A 26790-nucleotide genomic window follows, 5' to 3' on the forward strand; every position below is an offset into this window, starting at 1 on the left:
GGAATGGCATGGGGTGGGGTGGGGGGTGGGAGGCAGGCTTTCTGAGCACCAGAACTGGGAGGCCCCTGGAGCTCTCCTAGTCAACTTCCTTGGTGTTAGAACAGATTAGATCTCAGAGCAGGGCAGGGACTCCCATGGAGTAACCCAGCAAATCAGTGACAGGGCTGTGTTGTGAGCTGAAGTCTCTTGCCTGTCAGTCCATGACTCTGGACTGGAAGGAGGGGTACCAGTGGGATCAAACAGCCTGACAGAACTTGAGGCCTCAGGTTAGTGTGGAGCCAGAGTGAGACAGAGGTGGGAGGAGAGCCTCCCTAGCCCTGAGCCCAGTATGTGTCAGTCCACAAGCAGGGAGGGGAGGGGATATTCTGAGGTCCTTGCTTGGTTGGGGGGGGGGGGGGGAGGCAGCAGTAAGTACCCCTGGGCCTGGACCTCAGCCAGGCCCTGCGTAGGTGAGCTGGGCTATGCCGTCCTTGATGGCAGGGAAGTCAGGGAGGCCAGTGTGGTGGAGGCGGCAGCGGTAGCGGCCACAGCTCTTGGCGTACTGCAGGAAGCGAGGTGCACCAGGGAAGAGCACGTGGTCAGCTAACACTGTGGCACCAACTGGCAGCAGGGCATGGGCCTCCAGCAGTTGCAGGTCCCGCAAATAACGTCGGGGCCTGTGTGCCAGGAGCACCAGGTCAATCCGATTCATATGGTACTGGGTTCTTAGGCGCGGGATCACCTCCTCTGATCTACCCACAATGAGCTCCACCTGTGGGGGTGGGAAGAGTTGGAGATGAGGGTGGGAGCGATTGTTCTCCCACACCAGACCCTACCGGGATCTGGCTTATTCTGTGCCAGGCCCTGGCCTAGGTCTCCGTGTGTGTTCTCATATTTCCCCTGGCCTCAGAACCCAAGGAGTCAGGATCAGCATTGTGATTTTCATTCTGCTAGTAAAGAAGCTGAGATTCAGAGGACAGGTGCTTTGCCCAAGATCACACAGCCAACAAGAGGCAGACTAAGGTTTGGACCCAGATTTGCTGGGCTCCAGAGACTTTCCTCTTAACTGCTTCTTTGTCATCCAGCAGCAAATACATGCCAGTAACTTGGAACAGGAGAACAAGAGCTCATACACTCTCCATGTTCACAGTTCCCTAAGTGGAGCTGTTTCCTTCTCCTAGGTGGGATTCCCCCATGGGGGAAGCTGGCTAGGGCAGGGCCGGGGGTGGCAGGAAAGAGACCAGGGTTGGGGAGGTAGGGGCTGACCGTGCGCTCGTCGAAGCCAGCCAGGCGGATGAGTTTTTCAGCCACTGCTGCTGTGCGTGGATCCCGCTCCACAGTGAGAAGGCGACCCCCAGGGGGCAGGGCACGGGCAATAAGCAGTGTGGAGTACCCGCAGTAGGTGCCCAGCTCCAGTGCACAAGCAGGGGCCTTCTCCTCCACCAGCCGCATCACGATCTGACCTATGGGGGGAGATGGTTATTGCAGCAGACATGGGAGATGGATGCAGGGGCCCTCATGGAAAGGGGTCTCAAATGCCCACTTGCCACTGCAACCCCCAACCAGCGGGAGTCTCATTTCTTTCTTGGATTAGAGTCCTAGCAGCCCCAGTGGTCTCCCTGCCCATCTCAGCTTGCCTCCTTCACACCAACCACTAGGAATCTTTCTGACAAATCTGACCCTAATGCTCCCTGGTTCCTATGAACCTAAAGGCCTTTGGGATTGAACGTGGGATCCTCAGCCTGACATTCAGAACTTTCCTGGACCTGATCCTATCCTACCTTTCCAGTTTCAGCTCTCAATTCTTCCCACCACAGCCATCCCAAACAACTGTGCCCAGAGCCAACCATGCTGGTTCATTTCTTCATGCCACATTTAGATATGTGGCTGGCTTTGTCCTCCCCCACCTCTGTCCTCAACTACCTGGCCAACTCGAAAGCAATCCCTCTAGGCTCAGTTCAAATGTTGCTTCCTCCAGGAGGGCCCAGGCAGAAACAACCACCAGAGAGAGACCAGGCTTCTGAGAGACCACTGTCCAGGCTCCTGAGAGATCTTTGCTAGACCTTCTAGTTTCATTCTCCCTTGATTTGTTCATTGAATATCTTTCTAACCATTGAATTGGATGAATTTCTTAAATGAGACTCTAAAAACACATGTGCTGACAGCTGGGACTCAGACAAATCCAGCCAGACAGCTACCCTGAATGGGCTGGAGGAACCTCCATGGTGGGGGAGAAAGACTTAGACACAGATAATTACAAGGTTTTGGGTTGTGTGCTGAGGTGGTTATTCCCCTGTATCATGCCCCCTTTGAGGCCAGCCTTTGTGGCTGATTCATCCCTGGCCTCTACCTCCTCCCCCAGCACCTAGCACATGCCTGGTACAAAAGAGGTGGTGATAAATTTTACTGGATGAATGTATAACTTTGCCCAGCCCCCTCATTTCCAGAGAAGAAAAAAGAGACCCACAGAAGATCAAGAACCTGCCTAATTCACCCAGTAAGGCAGCGGCAGATCCCAGATCTTCCTTCACCATCTTGGAGGTGCTTCCTGGAGCAGAAGGCTAGGGAACACTGACCTTTGACAGGCCCCATGTGGCTCAGGTACTCGCAGTGGCTGCTCCAGTGGTCCAGGGTGGTGAGGATATGACCAGGGTCCCCAGGCAGGGCGTGGGTGAGCACATAGCTGAAGGCCCGCTCCTCAACCCGCATCCCTGACAGGCAGTCTCGGAGGCTCCGGAGTAAGACCATGCGTACCAGTAGTCGGAAGTAGTGCCGGTACCTCACCAGCAATGTCACCACCAGTGGCAGGAAGGCCAGCGCGATGGCGGGGGACATGGTCCCTACCTGGGCCTGGGGTGGAGGAAGGGAGGGAAACCCACACATGTCGTTTGCCTGTCATTTGTGCAGCCCTTACCAGTAGCAATTATCCCTATATTTTACACACCGTGGCTCAGAAAGGTTAAGTCCTTTGTCCAGAGTCACACGGAAGAACTAGGATTTGAATCCAAGCTGGTCTGATTCCAAGCCCATGTACTTTCAAGGACAACATACTGTCTTATGTTCAGCACCCAACCCCAAACTATCTCTTCCTACTCCTGGTTCATCTTCACCTTGCTCCCTCCACCCATTTTCCCTTATCTCTGTAGTCACTGTTCTTCAGGACCCCTTTCACCAGTTCCTTCCTGAGTTCTCCTCCCACCTTACCCACTGCCTGCTTGGTCTCTGACCCATTACTGCGTAGCAAAAGAGCACAACTTTGTAGTCAGGAACCCCTTCACTGTCACTCTTCTGCCTCAGTAAAAGGCAATCAAAACACTCCATGGCGTGTTAGGATGAGATATCCTTAACCACCCCAGGACCCTCCCTCTGTCAGCATTTCCCTGGGGGTGGGAAGAGTCCGTGATTGTATATTTATTCTCTAGTCCTATCTCCCCTCCCCTGCACTCCCCTCCTATCTTCTCTCTCAGCATTCCATTCACATTTACATTCACATATACACACAGCACACACTTTCCCCCAACTCAGCCTCTTCTCCCCACTCCCCCCACCCCCTGTCTGGGATAAGTGCCCTGTCTTCTCCCACACACTGGACCATCTGACCCTTTTGAGGCCACTGGTGGTGGTGACTAAAAATTAAAGTAGGAGTGTATGAATGGGGTGAATAGGTAGGTGAGTGACGGTGAATCTGAATTGATGCGCTTGGGAACCCACACTCAAGGGCCCCGCTTACCTGGGCTGGAGGCTCCTGCTTGGGGAAGATCAGAGCATAGGACAGGAGGGGGAGTCCTTGGGGTGGGGAAGAACCCTGAGGCAGGCTGGACTTGCTGTCAATTATTGATGCTGAGGCTGCTGCTGTCACCTGAGACCTGCAGTTCAAGTTACCAACCCCAGGGACAAGCTTGAGCTGCCTCCTACCCTTCAGGAGCCCTCAAAGAACTTACAGAAGTCCGGGGTCTTGATTTGAGGGGTAGTAAAGCTACTGGGTTTGGTGACCTCTCCTCAAATCCCTTGGTTCAGGACATAGGATATGGTGTGAGCCAAGGTGATGGGGAGGTTGTGAGTTACTCAATAATTCCAAATCCTAAGCAAGTGCCAAGGCTTGAGTCACAGAGAAGAGTCGGATCCTGTCCCTGTCCCCCTGGAACTCCACCTTTGTTAGAAGAGACTGACACAGGAACAGAGAATATAATGTGAGCACTAGAAGGCATGCTCCATGAACACAGGAACTTTGGGCAGGCAGACCAGGTGGGGAGACAGTGTGCCAGGCCATGTGTGTAAAGTCCAGAAAGTCAATCAGGAAACTCCCAAGTATTTCCCTGCGGTTGGTGAGGCATTCCTCCAACCCCTCCTCCACTGCCCTGGGCTTGGAGTGGGTGTCAGGATCTGCAAGATCTTGCACGACAGACTTGGACTTGTGTTGAGTCCAAGGGAAGATGTGGGATGGTTCTAAGAAGCGCACTGATTGTGAGCTTTGTGTGTTAGATTACTATGCTGTAAAAAGGCAGGATTGAAGAGAAATGCCTGAGGGCAAGGAGATCACTGAGGTGGCCTCTATCTCCTCCACCAGGATTGAGCTCCACTCTGCTTCGGTTTGTGAAGGTATAAGGTCCCTTCTTCCAGTAAGTCTCAGATCCCCAGTCCAGGTTGGGTGACACACCCTCTGTATATCGCCAGACCAGGCAACTGGGCCTATTGGTGTGTACTCTTGGAACATAGAGCCTGGATCCTACTCGCCCCTCTAAAGGCATTTAGGAGAGTATTTCATAACGGCAGTTGGTATAAATTCGCTCACTGGCCCACAAAGGTAGCCTGGCGGCCACGGGAAAACAATACACTTAACACGAGGGCTTCTATAACCGCCAGTGGAAGTCTCCGGCTGAGACCCGGAAGAGGCTGAAGTCATATGATCCGCCCCGCCCTTTCCTTGCATCACGTGTCTCACGGCCTGTCACTCAGCGTGTGCCTTCCCATTGGTTGGCTAAGATCACGCGGTAGGGGCGGGGCCGGAAGCCGGGGTTCCGGCGGCAGCCGCGGCGGCTAAGCTCGTCTGGGAAGGGGTAGGCGCGGGGGCGGTGGTTACTTGCTGGATGCAGGCGCGGGTCATGTGACCGGAAGGGCTCCTGACGGACGCCGTCCCTTCTCGGCGCGGCCTGAGTGCCCGGCCCGACCCCCGCCATGGGGTGCTGCTACAGCAGCGAGAACGAGGACTCGGACCAGGTGCGGCCGCCGCGGGCGGGGCTCGGGAGTGAGGGCAGAGATCCTGGGGCATGGGGCCCAGAGAAAAGGCTGCAGAAGAGGGTCAGCAGGACTTCAGGGCTCACTGAGTACGGGGGCCCGGAGAAGACAGATTACAGAGGAGACGCCGGGCCGGGCTGCTACCCCTTTTAAAGCCTCAGTTCTTTCTGCACAGCCCCTGTGTTGGGATGTGCAGGCAGCCGCCTATCCCGCTCGCGCCCGCGCCTTCCATCTTTCCCTACCTTCGGACCTTTACAATTTCAAGGATCCTCAGCCTAGGTCTCGGGGAAGCACTTTCTTCCCAGCTTCCTTCTCTGTGTTTTGTATTAGCGGGCTTTGTGAATCCATTGTAAAGGTGGGTAAGCTGAGGCTCTGAGTTAGAGTGTCCCGATATGAATCAGGAATCTGTGTATACTCTGAGTCCCTGGGGTTGAAGAAGGAAGGTCGCTGCTGATCTGGGGTCGGAGAAGGCCTATGGAAGTTGGTGTCATTTGAGTTGATCAGTGAAGGTTTTAATAGACACAGTGAGGACATCAGGACCTGTGGGAAATTGGAAAGCAACAAATCGGGTTTAGCTTTGGCTAGATTGGGGGGAAAAGAGAGGTGGGCTGGGGAGCTCAGTTTGGCCTGCCTCAGTGCAGTCCCTACCTGGGGCCTCAGGGTTCCTCTAGCTAGAAGGAGCTAGAAGGTTATTTGTCCTGGGAATTTGGCTGTAGATCTGATCCTTTTGCAGAAAGGATTAGGCTGGGAAGGCCTGTACAGTTTTAAATTCTGTCTCTTCCCCTTGGTGTATTCTTACTTCCTGCCACACTTAAATCCTTGCCCTGCCTGCCTGACCTCCTTTGAGGAGGGGAAGACCTTTTCAAGGATGAAGTCTCAAGTTGTTGGCCACTTGCCTTTTTGGTTACCTCTAAGCCTGGATTGTATATTTCAACACATATAGAGACAAAAACTGTAGAAAGGTTTCAGCAAGTAGCTCACAGTCCAGTGGAGTAGATGGTCATAGAAACGGATTATATCACTGGTAAATGGGAAGTAGGTCTTTCCCCAGTGACTCATGTGAATCTATTTTGAGTCAAGGACTTAAGCTGGGGAAAATGTCACTTGTATGGGAGGGATGGGTGGCCCCTGGGCCTCATTAAGCCTCCAAATGCCCAGTGAACATATACATATTTCTGTGCCTTATGTTAGGCATGCCATACAGCCAGTACTTCACACTTCACTCCAGCCTGTTAGAAATAGGAGGCAATATCCCTGCCTACTGGGAAAGCTATGGTTTAATGGGAAATTGTCCCTTAAAGCATAATATGGACTCTTGCAGGGAATGAGTCAAGGGTTAACTCTTTATGAGAAAGGATACCAGCTTCTAGCTGGAATTGCGGTTTTCTTGAATCTCCACCTTCCCCTTGATGGGCTTTCATTTCTGTTTTTAACCCCCAGAGATGGTGCTTGATCAGTCCTGGGTGATTTGAGGCTTCACGTGGAGAAGGTCTGCTTACTACCTGGTCTACAAGCCAAAACCATTCACTGTCCCCTCTTTCGGGTCTTGGGCAGGCCCCTCTCACACTCTCATATTGGACCCTTTGTTATAATAATAAAGAGAAATGTATAACATGTTACAGTTTTCAAGACCTTTTACAGTTATCCCACTTGATTCTTGCCAAAACATCTGTCACATAGGTACCAGTTATGTCTATTTAAATGTGAAGAAAAACTTCAGAGAGGCTAAGTGATTTAGCCAAGGTTACAGAGCTGAGAAGTGCCACAGGCAAGGTATTTTGATGCCAAGTCATGTCTTTATCCGTTGGGCTGACTTGTGTCTTCTAGCTGTGCCCACAGACCAGGTGGCTAGTGATAGGCCACATACATGTCTGTGCTAGAGTAGACAGTGAAGCTCTGACTCCGACGTTGACTCCAGGACAAACCTTGGTGTGAAAACCTCCCCCATGCTCCAGTCACCCTTTTGGGGATGGGGTGATGTTATTTGTCCACTCTAATTGTGGTAGCATAGCCTCTTCCAGGAGTCTAGGTCTCAGGAAAACAACCTTGTTCTTGAAGAACCCCTTATCCTGCAGGAGGATCTGTCTGAATTGGGGCTGGGGAAAAGATGGACATATAAGAAGAAGAAAACTCCGGCTTCATTATGGAGCTGGCTTTCCTTAGAGATAGTTTAATCTTTGGCAAACATCTTGTTTTTAGTACTTAGCTTGTGTTTTAGGGGGTCGGGGTGTCTAGGAGTTGGGAGCTGGTGAGGCAGAAGCCCATAGCTTCTGTCTCATGCTGTTGGGAACTGGGGACATGGGCAACCTAGGCTTGAGACAGAAGAGTAATGTCAAAAGGCTGGCCCTGCCTAGGGCAGGGCAAGCAGGGTAGGAGGAAGTGTCCTCTGTAAGGAGAGTTGTGGAGTTGTGGGCAGGGGAGCTGGGAGCCTGCAAGTGTGAAAGTCTGGTAGGAACTGAGATAGGCCTGAAACGGAACACTAAGGAGTCCAGTGGTCTGGCACTGAGGGCTGGTGAGTCCACTTTAGCCAGGATGGACCCTTGTCTCTGGTTTTGTCCTGGGTACCCTTGTTCTTTATGCTTTGGATAGATACCCAGCATATCCACTTATCCAGTTTGCAGCTGACACAAAGCCAGCAGGGATTTGCAGCTGATGTGCTCAGGGCAGGGTTGTATTCAGAAAGATTGCAGTAGATAAGAACAAGGGGCTAAAACGAGGCGAAATAACACATAGAATTATACAGGACCAGGGAGACTTGGTTTGGTCCCAGGTCAGTTCTGGGGGTTGTGGTGATTAGCATAGGCTAGCAGAAACAGGGCTGCTGAAACTAATGAAACCACATTCACAGAGGTGTGGTGGCTTAGCAAGGGAGGGAACAACTCCAACTTTTCAGGTAAGGATACACTGGGAGCACCAAGTTTGGTTCTGGGAGTCCCACACAAAGAGAGCATTGGAAGAGAGGAGAGTGATCACCTGAGAGTAGAAGGGACCTGCCCTCAAAAAGGGACACTTGGGGACTTCCCTAGTGGTCCAGTGGGTACGACTCTGCACTTCCAATGCAGGGGGTCTGGGTTCGATCCCTGGTCAGGGAACTAGATCCCGCATGCACGCCGCAACTAAGAGTTTGCATGCCACAACTAAGGAGTCCGCATGCCACAAGTGAGACTTGGTGCAGCCAAAATAAATAAATAAGTGTTTTAAAATTTTTAAAAAATAAAAGAAGGGACACTTGGGAATTTCCCTGGTGGTCCATTGGCTAAGGCTCCGTGCTCCAAATGCATGGGGCCCAAGTTCGATCCCTGGTTAGGGAACTAGATTCCCACATGCTGTAGCTAAAGATCCTGCACGCTGCAACTAAGACCCAGTGCAGCCAAATAAATAAATAATTTTTTTTAAAAAAGGGCTTCCCTGGTGGCGCAGTGGTTAAGAATCCACCTGGCAATGCAGGGGACACGGGTTTGAGCCCTGGTCTGGGAAGATCCCACATGCCGCAGAGCAACTAAACCTGTGTGCTACAACTACTGAGCCTGCATTCTAGAGCCCGTGCGCCTAGAGCCCATTCTCGGTAACAGGAGAAGCCATGGTAATGAGAAGCCCATGCACCACAACGAAGAGTAGCCCCCACTCGCCACAACTAGAGAAAGCCCATGCGCAGCAATGAATCTCCAACGCAGCCAAAGATAAAATAAATAAATTTATTTAAAAAAAGAGAAAAGAAAAAGAAGGGACACTCGGACTGTGGGACCCAGAGTTTGCAGCTGGGACTCCTGTCCTGAGATAATATGAGGAATGGCCATTGAGAGGTTGGACTTGCTTTTCCTTGGGGCCCAGGGCCTTGTCTGGCCTCACAGGGCCTCTCCATCCTGGGAGCAGACAGCCTTGCTGGGGAGGATCTGGTCTGGGGGATTAGGAGGGCCATTCTTGGGCTCCTGACTTGTATTAGTTTCTCCTCTACACCCCACTGTTTTGGTATTTTCCACCTCCTATGTCTTCCAGTCTCCAATATCCTTTCTCTGCTGGGGGCTGGACCATTTTCTTTTTTTAAAAATTTATTTATTTATTTTTGGCTGCGTTGGGTCTTCGTTGCTGTGTGCGGGCTTCTCATTGCGGTGGCTTCTCTTGTTGCAGAGCACAGGCTCTAGGCATGCGGGATTCAGTAGTTGTGGCACGGGGGCTCAGTAGTTGTGGCTCACAGGCTCTAGAGCGCAGGCTCAGTAGTTGTGGTGCACGGGCTTAGTTGCTCCGCGGCATGTGGGATCTTCCCGGACCAGGGCTCGAACCCGTGTCCCCTGCATTAGCAGGCGGATTCTTAACCACTGCACCACCAGGGAAGCCCTGGATCATTTTCTGAAGCTGCAGGGCTGTTACTAAATACCTGCTTTGTGCCTCTGCCCATCTTTTCAGGGCCTCTAAGACTGCTTGGTTCCACTTTAATTCATCCTAGACCACCAGCTTAGCTTAGCTTCCAAGGGCAGGCAGGATCTGAGTCTTAGAGCCGACACTCCGTACAGTTGGGCACTTGGGATATTCCTAATAAAAATAGTTTTGGTGCTTAAAGGTCAGAGCTGGACTGAGAAGAGAGCCTAATAAAGGTGGGTTGGACTAAGGGCCTCAGGGCTGATGTCTACCCCCATGGCCTCTCCTAGGACCGAGAGGAGCGGAAGCTGCTGCTGGACCCTAGCAGCCCACCCACCAAAGCCCTCAATGGAGCCGAGCCCAACTATCACAGCCTGCCTTCCGCTCGCACCGATGAGCAGGCGCTGCTCTCCTCCATCCTCGCCAAGACAGCCAGGTGGGCATCACAGGACCGGGCCTGGGGCAGACCTCCTTCATCCATATTAAAGACTGGGATGGAGAGCCAGGCCCAGGCCGTGGGGGATGGGACAAGATCAGTGGGAAGAGGTGCCTCTGGGCCCAGCCCTGCTCCCGTGGGCAGGCAGGGACACTGGTGTCAGATAGCCCTGGAGCTGGCACCTGGCAGTGAGTCTTGTTTGTCCATCTCGGAAGCGCCTGTTACATCCTCTCTGCCTCTTCTCCCCAAAGCAACATCATCGACGTGTCTGCTGCAGACTCCCAGGGCATGGAGCAGCACGAGTACATGGACCGGGCGAGGCAGTACAGGTGAGCCCCTGGCCGGCTGGGATCCCTCAGGCTGCTTGGCCCCTCCCTTCCCCTCCCTCTGATCCAGCTTTGGAGCCTGGGCCCCAGTCCGGGCTTCTCCTTTGGGTGTGGCCTGGGGGGTGGCCCCAAGTCACTTGGGTGCCTCAGTAGATGGTCCTGTTGACCCAGTTTGCCCCATGACACTCAAGGGTATGGAGACTAAAGGAGGTCGGCCTGGAGTGGGTTTGTGGTGAGCTGAGGCTCCTGTCACCTGCTTCTCTGGTCTGAGGAAGTGAAGCTTGCCTGGGCTGGCTGGGCCGACTGTGGCCTGACTGCCTGTCCCCCCTCCTCCCCCTCGGCCAGCACCCGCCTGGCTGTGCTGAGCAGCAGCCTGACCCATTGGAAGAAGCTGCCGCCGCTGCCGTCCCTCACCAGCCAGCCTCACCAAGTGCTGGCCAGCGAGCCTGTCCCCTTCGCCGACTTGCAGCAGGTGAGCCACCCCTCGTCCCACCCCTGCCGCTGGGTGGCAGCGAGGCACAGGGTTTGCCCCTCCACCTCAGAGGAGGTAGGGAAGTGGAGTTAGGGAGCCTGGTAGCCTGTGGGCCCTGCTCACTCCCACCTCACTCTTACTTTTCTTCTCCTCCCCATCCCCTCTCTTAAACCTTCATTCTTTTGCTACCCTTTGTTCTTCCCTTCTGTCATTCCCATCCCTGCCTTTCTCTTTGGCTCCCTGTCCCCCATCATTCCCTCTCTGGCCACCTATCCCCTCCGCCTGCTTCCGGATCTCCCTTCTCACCTGCCTCTCTGTTCCTCTCTCCCGGTCCCTCTGTCCCAGGTCTCCAGGATAGCTGCTTATGCCTACAGTGCACTTTCTCAGATCCGTGTGGACGCAAAAGAGGAGCTGGTTGTACAGTTTGGGATTCCATGAAGAGAGGGGTCCCTGGACAGCTCTTCTTCTCCTCTCTTCACTCCGTCTCCACCCTGCCTCCCCTGGCCCCCAGCCTCACTGTGGCTTATACAGTATCCTAACCTGCTACTAATCACAGAAGAAAGTGGAGGAGGAGGAGAAGAGTGAGGCGAGAAGCCTGAGCAGTGAGGATGGAACAGGGGAGGGTAGAACCATTTGGGACTGGCCTTCGAAGCCCTGGCCAGGGGTGGGCTGGGGGTCACAGGGACAGGGCCTGGTAGGTCTTCACCGTCACTGGAAAGGTGCAGGTGCCGGTGTGAGGGTGATCCCTAGGGGGCCTCTTAGGACCCCCTGCCCACCCTTTCTTGGCCTCACTTCTGTCCCCCTCTCCCTGACTTGGTGCTCACATGCACCTCACGAGGGCTTGTGACCAGGGTCTGGAAGAGCTTGAATTTGAATGAATTGAGTTTGTATTTCTAGCACCCTGGGTTTTTACATGTTTGGGTTTTTTTTGTTTTGGTTCGGTTTGTCACCCTCGATAAAGGAAGTGTATCCATCTGTGTGCTGGTTCCAGCCCCTCTGTCCTGCCCACCCCACTACTACTTACTTCTGGCTACTCAAGTCTGTGAGCAGCGAGGTGGAGGATGGGGAGGGGGCATCTCCTAGGGGCACTAAAAGGAATCAAGGAGATAAGGCTTCAGGGTTCCCAGGTCTTAGCTGAGACTTGGCCTGCACTAACCTCAGATATGATAAGACTCAGCTTGTCCCTCCTCCAGTGATGCGAACACTGTCAAAGCTGAACTTGAATTTGAGGCAGCTGTCGCTGTTGTGGGTATTGCCTCAGGCTCAGTGGAATTACCAAGAAACCTGGTGAGGGGGTGGATGTATGCAGGGAGACCAACAGCACCTGGTACAGAGTCAGCAGACACATAGTTTCAAGCAGAAGATTCTTTTTATCAAGTGAAATCTTAAGTAGAATCATGATATGTAAACATGACAGTGGAACTACTCTCATCTGATTGATTGAAGTGAGGGGTTCAGAGGTCACAGCCCATCTTATAGGCCTCCTGTCATGGAAGCCTCTGAGGCATCTCCACAGAACCTTGGTGCTCTGCGAAGCAACTCTAACCTCAGGATATCTGACCTAAAGAGTGAAAAGGGGCCCAGACAGGTTAGATAAGTTTCCCAAGGCCATGCAATCAGCCCAGGTCTCCTGCGTCCCAAGCCAGCAGGCCTTTCTTTCCACTTCCTCCTTGTTTCAGTGAAGTAAGACCAGAGCTACAGGCGCTTGCCTGAGTTGGGGGGCATCTTTACATGGTATAAGAGACTTCTGCTGAACAGCTCAAATCATTTATTGTCAAACCAAACTGAGCATCCCCGGGCCTTCAGGACTGCTGGGGTCCCAGGAACCTCAGAGTGCATTGTGCTTGATCCAGACCTTCTGGGGTTTGATGTTCATGCGTTTCCACACTTCAGCTGTTGTGCGGTCTGCCTTGGTGACCCCACTGAAGTCGAACGTGGTGATACGGGGCAGAGTGCACAGCACATATTGCCTGTGGGGAAGACTTGGGCTGGGGGCCAGGCCCCCTTCTAGAACCCCTTTCCCCCTCCACCAGTCGCTCCTTTCTCCTCTGACTGCAAGGAATGGAGGGACTTGAGTAGAGTGTGGGGGAGACTGAATTTATCCTGACTAACATCAAGAAATGCCTAAAGCCCTCTACTCCCTTCCCTGGTCCAAGCATAGCAGAAGGATGGTGTTAGGTTTCTAACCCTAACTCTCCTCCTTTCCCTCATGGGAGCCCAGCGGAGCCCACCTCCAGGGCAGGGCACTTACCTATACCCCTTCTCTTCCTCTATGGGGTTCCCATGGAGTGTCAGGCTGCGGAGCCGAGGGAGGACAGCCAGCTTGTTCACCTCTCCAAGGCGCTGGATGCTGTTGCCATGGAGATAGAGCACACTCAAGTTGAAGAAAGTTGTCAGGACCTGTTGGGGAAGGAAACCGGAAGCTAGACTGGACATAGCCGTGTATCTGTGCTCAGGACTGACTTGTGGGCAGAGAAGGAAGAGTTTGGGGAATGATTTGTCACCCCCAGAGCCGTACTAGATTGATTCCAACCTACTTTTATTTGCCTTTGAAGGGGTACAGGGGCACCACACTGACAGAGCACTGTGATCTGAGGGGCAGAAGGTATGGGCCTGGGTCCTATCACTGCCACTGACTTGCCAGGTGCCTGGGCTCTCCTGCTTCTCCTTGAGCCTTAGCTGTCCCTTCACTGAAGACCATTCCAGCTTTGGTGTTCTAAGATTCTATCACAACGGGACAGGGGACAGCATCATGCTAGGTACATAAGAGCTTTTAAAATAGTAGTTAAATTGAGATCAGTGCACCTGGGGAACAGTTTACAAGTCATACTCTAACTCCTTTCCCCTCTAGCACAGATCCTGGATGAAAAGGGGCCAGTTTTGTTTGTTTCTTAAAATTTAGCCTGAGTTCATGGAAAGTAACTGCTGTACTTTTAGTACCTACCTCTGCAAAAGAACTTGGCACAAAGCACAGTGGGTGCCCAGTAATAAGCTACGATTTTACTTCAGCCTCCTATGTGAAGGCTTGCTATGTGCCAGTTGCTTTTCATATGTTCTCATTTAATCCTCACAAAATGTTTATAATGCTGGCATATTATCCCCATTTTTCAGACAGCAAGGCTGACGTTTTGAAAGGTTAGGAGCTTGCCCAAGGTCACAAAGTCTGAGGCAGATCTAGTATTTGAACCTATATCTATTTGAGCCCATAGCCATGTGCTTTGCAGGGCACCATGCTGCCTCACTACTTCCTTGATAATATGTGGGAGGTGGAGAGGCTGGGGGCTGGACAAGGTGGCTTCAGGTCCACCCTCTGGACTCACAGGGTCAATGGAAGTCAGGTCGTTGAAGGACAGGTCAATCCAGGCCAGGTTATCTGGATGCTCCAGAAGCTGTGAAACCACATGGTTGAAGTCTCTGAGGTCATTGAGGACGTTGTTGTTCAGCCACAGGGACTGAGACATTGACTTCCCTGACTTTGCGTGCCTTAGTGGTCGTAGCCCTGTCCGTGGCTTCTCGCTTAACAGATCTGTGGGGACAGAGTGAACTTTGGGTATGTCATCTTTGCTTTTCTGGCTCGGTGGGGGTGGCAGAGGAACAGAACTGGGAGGATTTGTAGCTAGAGGAGCTGGCAGGGCCAGAATCCCATGCTTGTGTCCAGTGCGACTGTATGCACTGTTCCCCAGGCCCCAGCAGTCAGAGTGAGCTTGGATTAAGGGTCAAAGACTTCACATCCCAAACTCTTGGTTTGGGTCACGTGCTCCTCTCAGGTCTATTGTATCATTGGGTCCTCTCTATACCACCCCTGTTTGGGAGTTGGAGGGAGGCGGATTTTATAGATGAGGAAACCAAGAAGCAGAGGTGTTGGACTTGAGCCAAGATGCTGAAGCACAAAATCCAGAATTATCCACTGGTAGAGCCTATAGAATTCACTTGTGTCACACACTCTTGATGTCCTCTCCCTCTTCCATTAGTATTGAGGAACTGCTATGTGCCAGATACTGGATATACAATGGTGAACAAATGAGAGGTAAGCTCTGTATGAATAATAGAGCAGGGGTGAAGCAGGTGTTTATGCCTTGGAGGAGTTCAGATGGGAAAGATGAAAACAAACGGTCAATATACTATAATAAATGCTATTTAAATTGTGGAAGCACGGAAAAGGGTCTCTTAACCCAGTTTGGGAGCTTAGGGAAGTTTCCCAGGGAAGGTGAAGCCTGAGCTGGATATCTCAGTGGGTTAGGAGACGTTAACCAGGCAAAGAAGGGTGGAAAGGGTGAGAAGAGCATGAGCAAAGTTACAGAGGTATGGAATAGCATGGGCACACACACACGTACTACACAAGGGGGCAAGGAGGGAAAAGGAGACACGGAGCCTTGAAAACCAGGCTGAGCATCTTAGACTTTATCCTGTAGAAGATGGGAAGCCACTGTAGGGTTGAAAGCAAAGGAGATGCTACAGCTCTCTCAATTCAGAAAGATCACTCTGAAGGTTTAGTGTGGAGCATGGATTGTAGGTGGGACTGGAAGACCAATTTGGCTCTTTCAGTCATTTAAGCAAGGATGAGGGACATACAAACAGCATGACTTGATGGTTGACTAGATGCAAGGGTAGAATAATATTCAAGGGTGTTGGGACTTCCCTGGCGGTCCAGTGGTTAAGACTCTGCACTTCCAACACAGGGGGTGCAGGTTCGATTCCTGGTCTGGGAACTAAGATCCCACATGCTGTGTGGCGTGGTTAAAAAAAAAAAAATTCAAGGGTGTTGCCCAATGTTCTTGATGACTGATGAGATGCCAGTCCTATGAACTGATACAGGATTAAGAAAAGGAGAAGAGGGACTTCCCTGGTGGTCCAGTGGTAAAGAATCTGCCTTCCAATGCAGGGGACGTGCATTTGATCCCTGGTCGGGGAACTAAGATCCCACATGCCGCAGGGCAACTAAGCCTGCGCACCACAACTACTGAGCCTGCGTGTCTCAACTAGAGAGCCCGCGTGCCGCAAACTACAGAGCCCGCACGCCACAACTAAAGAGAGGAAAAACCCACACACCACAACTAGAGAGGAGCCCACACGCTGCAGCGAGGAGCCCACACGCTGCAGCGAAGAGCCGCGTGTGCCGCAACGAAAAGATCCCACGTGCTGCAATGAAGATCCCGCGTGCCACAACTAAGACCCGACGCAGCCAGAAAAATAAATAAATAAATAAATAAAAAAAGAAAAGTTGGGAAGGTGATGAGTTCAGGCTTGGCCTTGGCATGTCTGAGGTTCCTATAGTACTAGAAAGAGGAGAAGCCGAGTAAGCAGTTGGATATGAAGGAGGCATAGACTTGAGAATCATTAGCATAGAGTGTATACAAGTTAGAGAAATAGATAAGATTCTTCAAGCAGAGCGAGGGTGGGGGGAGGGGCATCCATTAAAGAAGTTAAGAACCAGGGCAGGGAGAACCAGGAGGCTCACAGTCTCAGTGGCAGAGTCAGAACCATACACCAGCTCTGGCTGAGGTGACTAGATGTTTCCTGTTGCCTCTATGCCTTTAGTTACTTGTCTAAAGCTGCCTCCCAGAAAGGAAGTAGTACTTTCTGAACTGGTCTGCTTGTCTTCACCCTCTCCTCAGCTCTTACTAGACACACTTCTCTTCTACCCCCACCCAGCTTGAACTACTTCTCCTCAGCTGCAGGTCAGGCAGCATCCACCAGGTGGCTCTCTGTCTTGGTCCGGGAGTGAGCGGACCCACAGTTGGGGCCTGAGGGTGGGGGGGAGGTGGCAGGAGGGTCATGAAGCGGAGTACCCCTGCTCGTGAATAAACCCTAATCCTGACCCCCAGCCTCACATCGCCTGACTGCAAACCCTGAAATGAAAAGACAGATGAGTAAAAGTTAAGATCAAAATAAGCCCACCTACAGACTAGCCTCCAGTCTGGTGAGGCAGCAGCTTGGGGAATGCCGGCAAGCATGGGCTGATCCCCAGCTCAGGGGGAGCCACTGGGGATGGCATTGCCTAGAACTTGAGGCTGCTTGGGATTGCTGTTATCATGGGTGGAGGAGGGTGTCCAGGCTGCTCTCTGCAGACTCCATCAGAGCACTGCATTGCCTGAGGATCTGTCAAAGCTGCCCTGTTCAGAGTAGGCCAAGGCGGGTCTGGAAATTGGACCACAGATATCAACACTCAGAGAATTAGGGGTTGTCTAGCCCCAGGAAGATCTGGGGAAGACATAATTCTGTCTTCATATCTATGAAGGGTTGCCATGCAGCTTTTCCCACGTGTCCACAGAGAACACGTGTTTGATGTGAAGAACTTTCTTGTGTCATTCCTCACCCTGTAATGGAAGGGCTGGTAGGTGTGTGGTATGGGACTCCCTTAACTGTGGGTTTGTGAGCAGTTAGAGCACTATGGGTTGGAGGTAGTAGACTGGATGCCTTCTAAAGTCACTGCCATTTCAGATTCTATGATCCATATATTGATTAATTCAGGAAATAGTGTACCAGGTACCCCAAAACTCTACCCTGTCCTCTAACCCCGATTTTAAGTAAGTGTGCCAAATGCCCTGGGGAACCTGAGGGGACTGGCCTTTTGGGGCTTAGATGTGCCTCTCCTTCTCCCTTCACTCAGCAAGGAGCATATGCCTGGCATACGTGTACAGACCAAACACACATATATAGAAGGCTTAATAGTAGTGGGTGCTCAAGATTTAACTGTTAAATGAAAGACAGGGCATCTGTGCAGATTATGTTTTGTGCCGTGCAGTTATCCTTGGTCATAGTAACTTGTCTCTCCCCTCCTTCTGAGGACACCATAGAGGGCTAAGCCACACTCCCCACTCAGAGCTAGGAATTCTCAGGGTAGGTAGGAGGCATACTTCTTCCTCTGTCACCTCAGCTATCTTGTACATAGCCATTATTGCAGCTAAAACCCTGTGAAACATGGACTACATCAATCAGAAGTGATGCTGTGCATAATAAAGGAGGATCACGGCAAGTGGGTGTGTGCTATGAGAGAACAAATGGGAGTTACTGTTGTAGCTGACGGCAACCCAAGTAGTAAGTACCTTAAACCCAAACCCAAGTAGTATCCAGTACCCTTGATAACTATTCACGTGCTTCCTGAACTTAAAGGTGGCCGCTGCTTGCCTAAGAGAGTCGACCAAAGCCAGATAATGGCTCTAGGTTATGTTGATGCCAACCTGTGTTCTGTGAAGGCAGACGTACTGATGTGTTTATGAGAGCAGATAACAAAGACAGCAAAACTTCCCTGGGAAGAAGCACATTCTCTTGAGAATATGATCTTGATGAGAGCCTCCCTCTGTCCTCTCCTGAAAGGTACTAGCTGCCCATTTACACACACACTGAATGATAAAATAGGAATGAGCGTGGGCAGTGCTGGGACCTGTAATAAGTGTGGGTGATAATGGAGTAAATTTGGATATGACTGAAATGAATATAAAATTTGTCAATATTTAGACTGGAAACATGCCAGTTTGTTAATAACAAGACCTTACATGTTTTACCAGTGATCAGAACAGGCTTGTGTCCTCAGCCAGAGAGTGGGTTCTGCCTGTTGGCTGGGACTCTGTAGCAGCCTGTGTTTTCCTTTCATTAGTCTCTTCTCTCCAGGTAAAAAGTGGAGAATAAAACTATTGGCTGATAGACTGGCTCTCCCGTTTTCTTCTACCTGACTGTCTTGCTGTAGCCTGGCTTCTTTTGAAGATCATCAGTTACCCTGAAAGCCCCCTGGGTCCTTTCAGATTTGCTGGTAATTTTTTAAAAGGCCAAACTCTTCCACTCCCACCTCCCTACCCACTACTCTCCCCAAAATAGCAGCAACAAAAATCCCATATGCTTATGCGAAGAATCTCTTTAGGCTTTTAAGTAGAAGACTGGCTTCTCCCTAGGGACCACACCCATCCTGCTGCCATGGTGAGTGGAATGCTGTGCTCTGGGGGCTGACCTTGGGTCACGTGGATGCTTCGGAAGGAGTAGTCAAGAGGGGGCTCTTGCACCGAAGTGTTCCTATAGTCCTGTTTGTTCATAGCTCAGGCCATCATTTGTCAGGTGGAAGCATGGGCCCTGGGAATCCGGGTTCAGCCTGGGAGGACAGAGAGGGACTGGTGTTTGGCCCTCAGGTTTCCTCATAGCTCTCCACCCCTGCTATATACCCTCCACTACTACAGGTTTGCATGGCTGCATTTCTACTTTAAGATAACAGTCATGATTCCTTGCATTTGTAAGGCACTTCCTACTTCTCTGAGCACCTTCACATCCCCTAGAGTTCATTGATAGTTATAATACCCATTTCTACTTTCCAAAGAAACTGAGGCCCCAGGGTGAAAGCACTTGCCCAAAGTTAAGCCAGTGAGTCAGCTGTGGACTACAATCCTAGTCTTCTGAATCCTACTCTGAGTCCTTTTCTGCTACTCCATAGTAGTTGCCATGAAGGCTGTCTTGATAGCTACCCTCTGGTGACATCAACTGGGCTATTCTATTGCTTAACAAACCCCTGAGGGCCTGCAATGGATCTGGTGTCTGACAGCCCTTTGCAGTCTGACCCATATGGGGATTTGCTACCTTCTCTGCTCACCCTGTCTGTCGGCCCCATTATCTTTTCATCGGAAGACCCTACTTTCAGCTACGTCCTGAATGTAGTCATACATATATAAACATACATACACATAAGACCAGAGTCTGCCTCACTCTCACTCACCTGTCACTGATGCCTGAAACTCCACCATTAGGGATTCATTCCTTTGGGTTCAGGGATTGTTCCCTGTTAAAATGGAAATACCCCTTGAGAGGGGTGAACACAGTGTTATCAGTCATTTACAATGTGGTGTGAATTGTCTTATCAGATCCTTTCCAATTTATTAGTTCAAATAAAGCTGAGAATTTTTCGACTGGGCAGAGCCATGAGAACACCACTCACCTGTGAAGAGGAGAGCTGACACAAACAAAAGACAAATAGACTGACAAATACATGTCCCAGTCAACCTCCCCTTCTCACTTCATCCACTGCTGTCACCTCCTTTGTATTTACTACTTTACTTGCTTTCCAAAAGAATTTGAGGTATTTTATGGTAATAACACACTCATAAAACAGGATGATTTGTAGAACAGAGCTGTCCAACAGAAATATAATGAACATCACAAATGCAAGCCACGTGTATATATTTTTTCCACATATGTAATTTAAAATTTTCTAGTAGAAAGAAAAGTCAAAAGAAACAGGTGAGGTTATGTTTAATAATATATTTTATTTAACCTAATATATCCAAAATATCATTCAACATATAATTGATATTAAAATTTGAGATACTTTACACTTACAGCACATGCCAACTGGGACAAGCTACCTGTCAAGTGCTTAATAGCCACTTGTGACTAGAGGCTACCATACTGGACAGTACAGATATAGAAAATGAAAACATGGAAGAGAAAGATTAGAAGCCAGAATAAAGGAAGAGAGAGAGATGAACCAGGGAATTAGGAAACTATGCCTCTATTTATCCCTGAAATTCCTGGCAGCTAAAGCAAAAGTGGAAACCTTAGTATATGTGGTTCTCATCATTCAATTCAAAGAAACAATTTGTATCCAGAGACTATGAAATTCACAAATGTTCTTAAAATGGAATTTCTCTTAAAAAACCATGGACCTGATAGCTTATAATTCACCTTAAGCTTAACACAGTCTAGGTAAATTCCTTTTTTGGTGACTTAACATATGAAGGATAGAGTTTAACAGGTTTAGAGGAATGGAAAGTGAATGTCTTCCTCTCAAAAAGCAGCAGTCTCAACTGAGCTTTGGGTAAGTGATGGCTTGAGTCACTTCACAGATGAATTCTCTGTCAAGTGTGAGACTGGCCTGATGGGCATGGGTTGTTGATTGGGGAGACCTGAATCTCTGGATATCAAATCTACAGACACAACAAAGAACACATTATTCTTTTGTAGAAATAGAGGAAGCTGGCTTGCTTCTCACGTAGACGCGTCCCACTTGAGAACCCACAAGAAGTTTGATGCCTCTGAGCAAGACTGTATACTTTTCTCAAGTTGGGACCCCAGAGTTCAGCACTACAGGACATGGATTTTAGCTTAAAACATTTAAGGGTGGATTTTTACCATGAATCTTGACCATCAGAGAACCTCAGTGCAGTTCCAAAGGACTTCTGATTTTGTGTAGCACCAGCTCCTGAAGCATTTTTCTGGATGAGTTAGTATTAAAAATAGAGCCCTGGGGCTTCCCTGGTGGCGCAGTGGTTAAGAATCTGCCTGCTGATGCAGGGGACACGGGTTTGAGCCCTAGTCCGGGAAGATACCCCACGCCGCGGAGCAACTAAGCCCATGTGCCACAACTACTGAGCCTGCACTCTAGAGCCCACGAGCCACAACTACTGAGCCTGTGTGCCACAACTACTGAAGCCTGCGCGCCTAGAGCCTGTGCTCCGCGACAAGAGAAGCCTCCACAATGAGAAGCCCGTGCACTGCAACAAAGAGTAGCCCCTGCTTGATGCAACTAAAGAAAGCCTGAGTGCAGCAACGAAGACCCAATGCAGCCATAAATAAATACATAAATAAATTTATTTATTTATTAAAGATAAAATGGAGCCCTAAGTAGTTTGACAAATTTGCCCATTGGAAAGGGTTATTAGTCTTCTCCATTTAAACACCAGCCCAGGCTGTGAGCTAGTGTTGTGTCTTATTCATCATCTAACACAGAACCTGGCTTACAGCAGGCACTCAGGAAATGTTTGTGGGAAGAATGAATGAGAAACTGCCAAATACAAGGATTTCTGTTTTGGGGGTGTTGATGCTAAGCTGCACTTTCTAACAATTGGCTCCGAGGTTCAGCTATTTCAGTCCACACCTCATTCACAGTAAGATATTTAATTCAATTCTTCAAACATTTGTTGAGCGCCTGCTGCCCTATGCTTGACCAGAAGGAATGAAGCCAAGATACAAATAATAGAACCCTGTCTGTAAAGAGCACAGGAAATCCTGCTGGGTTGCTATTGATTGTGGCAAACCAGCCTGCATCCAGTTCTAAGAAACAGCTGCCTACTTAGTGAATACTCTCATGTTTCAGCACTCAGCTCTAGCATACCCTCTTTGATGAAGACTTTCTTTCCAGATAAAATTGATCATTGTGCCCTGTATCAGATTGATTCCCTTGATGAACTCTATCATGGTCTCCCCTGTATCCATCTCTTTTGCCCTCTTTGTAGTTCCATCCACTCTGATGCTGGGTTCAGCCATGTGACTTGCTTTGGCCAACAGGATGTTGGTAAACATGAATCAAATAGAAGCTTAAAGAGAGGACTTGCCCTGTGCTCTTTGCCAGTGCCAATAGAACATGGTTAGCCTGCTGGAGGGATATGAGAAACGTGTAGGTGAGATACGTGAAAAAGAAAGCCAGTGATCCCAGGTGAGGCCACCCTAGACTAGCCTATAGCCAGCCTACCCGAAGGCAAGATCACAAGAGTCACCCAACCCACATGTCACTGCAAACACATGAATGAGCCCTGCCAAGACCAGAAGAAACACATGGCTGACTTGGAGACTTGGAAGCAATAGTAAGTGTTCATTGTTTTAAGCCACCATGTTTTTGGATGGTTTGTTATACAACAATAACTAATTGATATATGCCCCCACTGTATTTTGAATAAAATTTCATCACAGCCTGTTTCCTTATCTGTAAAATGGAGACAAACCCTGTCTTGAGAGCTGTTGTATGTCTTGTAGCAGGTGTTCAATAAATTGAACCAGTTGTACTCTCTGTACTCATTTCTTTATAACCTACTTCCTGTTCCCTCCCTGTAAGCTTGAGGACAGGGAAAGAAGTCAGACTTCTTTCTCTCTTCCCACCATTACCCTGCACCAAGCCTGGGTATTCACTATAGCCTTGATGGATAAATGGAGGAATGAAAGAAATGAAGGAATAAATGAATATCTTCAAGGTGTCACATAGTGAACCTGACTGCTGGGGAGAACTGACGAGCCTTGAGGTTGCCTTACTCGCTCCAGTGGCTATGTTTTTGGAGTCAGTCTTGCCCAGCTGCTGTTCAGCCTCATCACCAGGAGCTAGTCAGACCCTAGCGCCTTCCTCATTTGTCTACGTTGACTGAATTGATGAATGACAGGGTTAGGGGCATACCTGCTCTGTTTTGGAGTTTTTCTTCTCCTGACTGGAAATATCATTTACTGTTTTTCTTTCTTTTTTTTTTTTTGCGGTATGTGGGCCTCTCACTGTTGTGGCCTCTCCCGTTGCGGAGCACAGGCTCCGGACGCGCAGGCTCAGGGGCCATGGCTCATGGGCCCAGCCGCTCCGCGGCATGTGGGTTCTTCCTGGACCGGGGCACGAACTCGTGTCACCTGCATCGGCAGGCAGACTCTCAACCACTGCGCCACCAGGGAAGCCCTACTGTTTGTCTTTTTTAATTTTAAAAGTTAACGTGATAGCTGAATAAAGTCAAACAACAAAGAGAGATACATCAAGTGAAAACTAAAAGTGTGGCTCTCCATCTCACTCTCCAAGAACGCTCATGATTTACAGTTTGGGAATATAACCTCCTAGAAGACATATATAACAAAATTATGTATATTTTAAAATAAACACATACTTTCTGTTCCTTTGTAAAGCTATTTTTTTCTTTTCAAATTGTTGTAGACTCTCTTACCCTTTTTAATAGCTGCAGAGTGTTCCATAGAATTTGTGTGTACCCTACTTTAACTTTACTTGGGCTCCCCCGGTGATGCAGTGGTTAAGAATCCGCCTGCCTGTGGCACATATATACAATGGAGTATTACTCAGCCATAAAAAGAAATGAAATTGAGTTATTTGTAGTGAGGTGGATGGACCTAGAGTCTATCATACAGAGTGAAGTAAGTCAGAAAGAGAAAAACAAATACCGTATGCTAACACATATATATGGAATCTAAAAAAAATAAGTGGTACAGATGAACCTAGTTGCAGGGCAGGAACATAGAGAATGGACTAGAAGACTTGGAGTGGGAGGGGGAAGCTGGGGCGAAGTGAGAGTAGCATCGACATATATACACTACCGGATGTAAAATAGTTGGCTGGTGGGAAGCAGCAGCATAGCACAGGGAAATAGGTTTGGTGCTTTGTGATAACCTAGAGGGGTGGGATAGGGAGGATGGGAGGGAGGCTCAAGAGGGAGGGGATATGGGGACGTGTATGCATATGGCTGATTCGCTTTGTTGCGCAACAGAATCTAACACAGTATTGTGAAGCAATTATACTCCAATAAAGATCTATTTTTAAAAAAATAAGGCCTGGGAGTCAGAAGGAAAAAGAAAAAAGAATCCGCCTGCCAATGCAGGAGACACAGGTTCGAGCCCTGGTCCGGGAAGGTCCCACATGCCGCGGAGCAAATATGCCTGTGCTCCACAACTACTGAGCCTGCACTCTAGAGCCCACGAGCCACAACTACTGAGCCTGCGCTCTAGAGCCCGTGAACCACAACTACTGAAGCCCATGCACCTAGAGCCCGTGCTCCGCAACAAGAGAAGCCACCGCAATGAGAAGCCCGCCCACCCCGATGAAGAGTGGCCCCTGCTCACCGCAACTAGAGAAAGCCTGCACGCAGCAACGAAGACCCAACGCAGGGCTTCCCTGGTGGCTCAGTGGTTGAGAGTCTGCCTGCCAATGCAGGGGACAAGGGTTCGAGCCCTGGTCCGGGAAGATCCCACATGCCGTGCAGCAACTAAGCCCATGTGCCACAACTACTGAGCCCGTGCGCCTGGAGCCCATGCTCCGCTACCAGAGAAGCCACCGCAAAGAGAAGCCCGCGCACCACAACAAAGAGTAGCCCCCACTCGCCGCAACTAGAAAAAGCCCGCGTGCAGCAATGAAGAACCAACGCAGCCAAAAATAAAATAAGTAAAATTATATATTAAAAAAAACTTTACTGGGCTTCCCTGGTGGCACAGTGGTTGAGAGTCCGCCTGCCGATGCAGGGGACACGGGTTCGTGCCCCGGTCCGGGAAGATCCCACATGCCGCAGAGCGGCTGGGCCCGTGAGCCATGGCCGCTGAGCCTGCGCGTCCGGAACAGGCTCCGTAATGGGAGAGGCCACAACAGTGAGAGGCCCGCGTACCGCAAAAAAAAAAACTTTACTTAATTTAACTTCATTTAACCAATCCCAAGTTGATGATGGAAATTTGTTTTCAGTTTTTGGAAATTGCTAACAATTGGAATTTCATTTGTTGATAGCCTGTCTCTTCTCTCTCTCAGGTAAGTAGCAACATTATGGCCCAGGAAGCTGTGAGGAATATTCAGATGAAGAGATCTGATAGGAGATTCAACAGCCTGGCCTAGTGAGGGTTTCTATTTATGGGCTACAGGTGGAAGAAAAACCAAAGACCGTCATGAAAAGTCTTCCACATAATCTAATGTATTCTGGGAAGTTATATTTCTAGGTGCCAAAGGTAGGCCCCAAATTCAAACTGGTTCCTGCCCATCTCTCTACTCCCATCTCTTATCCTCACCTCCGATTCTGCAGGCCAGCCAAATGCAACTACTTGGAGTAAGTTCCCTGCACCTGCCTCTGGGCTTCTGCACATCCAGCTTTCTCTGCTTGGAGTACAGTTTCTTCTTTTTGCCTTGCTAATTTTTAATGACTCAGCTCCGGTTTCCCTTTTTTCTGAGGAGCCTACCCTCATGCCCAAGTCTGGATGTACGACTTCTCTTCTGGACTCCCATAACACCCTATATTTACCCTTGGTAGCACTGGTAACACTAGTATTATCTCCTTACTATCTGTGTGTACATAAACTCCACCAGGGCAGAAGCCATGTTTTTCTCATGGTTGTATCCTGACAGTGGAGGCAAGTAGTAGGTACTTAACAATATGTTAAACATTGCAACAGTGAATAACACTATAAAGGAGAGGGACACGACGTTGCTATAATTGAGGGATCTGAGCTGCTCTAGGCAGTCAGGGGAGATAGTCCTAAAGAACTGATTGAGAGGGACCTCCCTGGCGGTCCAGTGGTTAAGACTGCACTTCCAATGCAGGGGCGTGCGGGTTCATCCTTGGTGGGGGAACTAAGATCCCACATGACATGCGGCTCGGCCAAAAAAAAAAAAAAGTGATCGAGAGAAATATGAAGGATACGTACAAATTAACTATGGCAGAGGGAAAAGATGAACATTCCAGGAAGAAATAACAGCATGTGCGAAGGCTCTATGGTAAGTGGTTACTTGAAATTTTGAAGACCTTAAAGAAGGCCATATAACTGGAGGGAGAGTGGGAGGGAAATGTATGGTTAGACTGGAGGCTGGAGAGGTGGGTAGGAGCCAAGCTGAGATGTTGCTTGATGCTAAGAGCAATAGGAATCCCAAGGTATATTTTTAATTGGGGGTATTGTGGGGAAAGTGAACAATATCAGATTTGCATTTTGAAGGATTACTCTGGTTGCAGTATGCAAAATGGCTCGGAGGGAAGGCAGGAAGGATGTGATGGTAGCTACGACTAGAGAAAAGATACTAGGAGTAAAGCTGACAGGATTTTATGATGGATGGGAAATGAAAGAGGTAAAGACAACGCTTGTTTTTTTGACTTCTGTAATGGTGGACAGAGGTGAGAACACTGGAAGAAATTCAGGCTTGGAGTACATAGGGATTATGAGTTCAGCTGCAAACATGTTGAGTTTGGATGTTTTTGAGATATCCTGAAGGAGATGTTGAAGATGCAATTGGTTATATAGATCTGGAGCTTGGAGATGAGGGTTGGGTGGGGTTGGAGATACACACTCCCGTACATCTGCATATAGGTGGTAAATGAAGTTGTGGATGTGGATGAGAATATCCAAGAAGAGAATCTTAGAGTGAGGTGGGAAGTGGGCCTAGGACCAAGCATGGGGGAGCTTTAAGACAGTAAGTGGACCAATCAGGGCCAGCTAGGAGCCAGCCAGAAGCTAACTAATCATGACAGCATCAGACATGGGTGCTGTGTTAGCAAGACTGTTCACTT

General features: G+C 49.6%; 2 protein-coding genes across 3 annotated transcripts; one reads left to right on the top strand and one right to left on the bottom strand.

Annotated features, from left to right (window-relative positions):
• Window positions 1-430: 430 nt before the first annotated feature.
• Window positions 431-20723, bottom strand: LOC114886736 (transmembrane O-methyltransferase homolog). The gene is given in 9 exon segments (XM_029207650.1): window positions 431-751; window positions 1246-1442; window positions 2556-2829; window position 3580; window positions 3710-3765; window positions 10342-10351; window positions 13056-13204; window positions 14125-14330; window positions 18750-20723. Coding segments are annotated over 9 exon segments (1296 nt in total). The 5' UTR covers window positions 18832-20723.
• On the top strand, window positions 4993-21166 carry LAMTOR1 (late endosomal/lysosomal adaptor, MAPK and MTOR activator 1). 2 transcript variants are annotated; one of them, XM_029207652.1, is made up of 5 exons: window positions 4993-5196; window positions 9861-10006; window positions 10258-10335; window positions 10678-10804; window positions 11150-11781. In XM_029207652.1, exons 1-5 carry the CDS (start codon window positions 5155-5157, stop codon window positions 11240-11242), a joined length of 486 nt encoding a protein of 161 aa, XP_029063485.1. In that variant the 5' UTR covers window positions 4993-5154; the 3' UTR covers window positions 11243-11781. The 2 variants fall into 2 exon arrangements, with proteins under 2 accessions (XP_029063485.1, XP_029063486.1); XM_029207653.1 differs by lacking the exon at window positions 11150-11781 and adding an exon at window positions 20747-21166 and having other exon boundaries at window positions 4999-5196.
• Window positions 21167-26790: the final 5624 nt, after the last annotated feature.

The sequence above is a fragment of the Monodon monoceros genome, unplaced genomic scaffold (assembly GCF_005190385.1).
Source record: "Monodon monoceros isolate NGI ecotype Baffin Bay Population unplaced genomic scaffold, NGI_Narwhal_1 Super_Scaffold_7, whole genome shotgun sequence".
Classification (NCBI taxonomy): Eukaryota; Metazoa; Chordata; class Mammalia; order Artiodactyla; family Monodontidae; genus Monodon; species Monodon monoceros.

Bases quoted from the DNA above. Each gene is read 5' to 3' on its own strand.
- LAMTOR1 (XM_029207652.1), top strand. From the start codon at position 5,155: ATGGGGTGCTGCTACAGCAGCGAGAACGAGGACTCGGACCAG. The intron at 10,336-10,677 runs GTGAGCCCCTGG...CCCCTCGGCCAG, and splicing joins GACCGGGCGAGGCAGTACAG to CACCCGCCTGGCTGTGCTGA. The intron at 10,805-11,149 runs GTGAGCCACCCC...CCTCTGTCCCAG, and splicing joins CCTTCGCCGACTTGCAGCAG to GTCTCCAGGATAGCTGCTTA.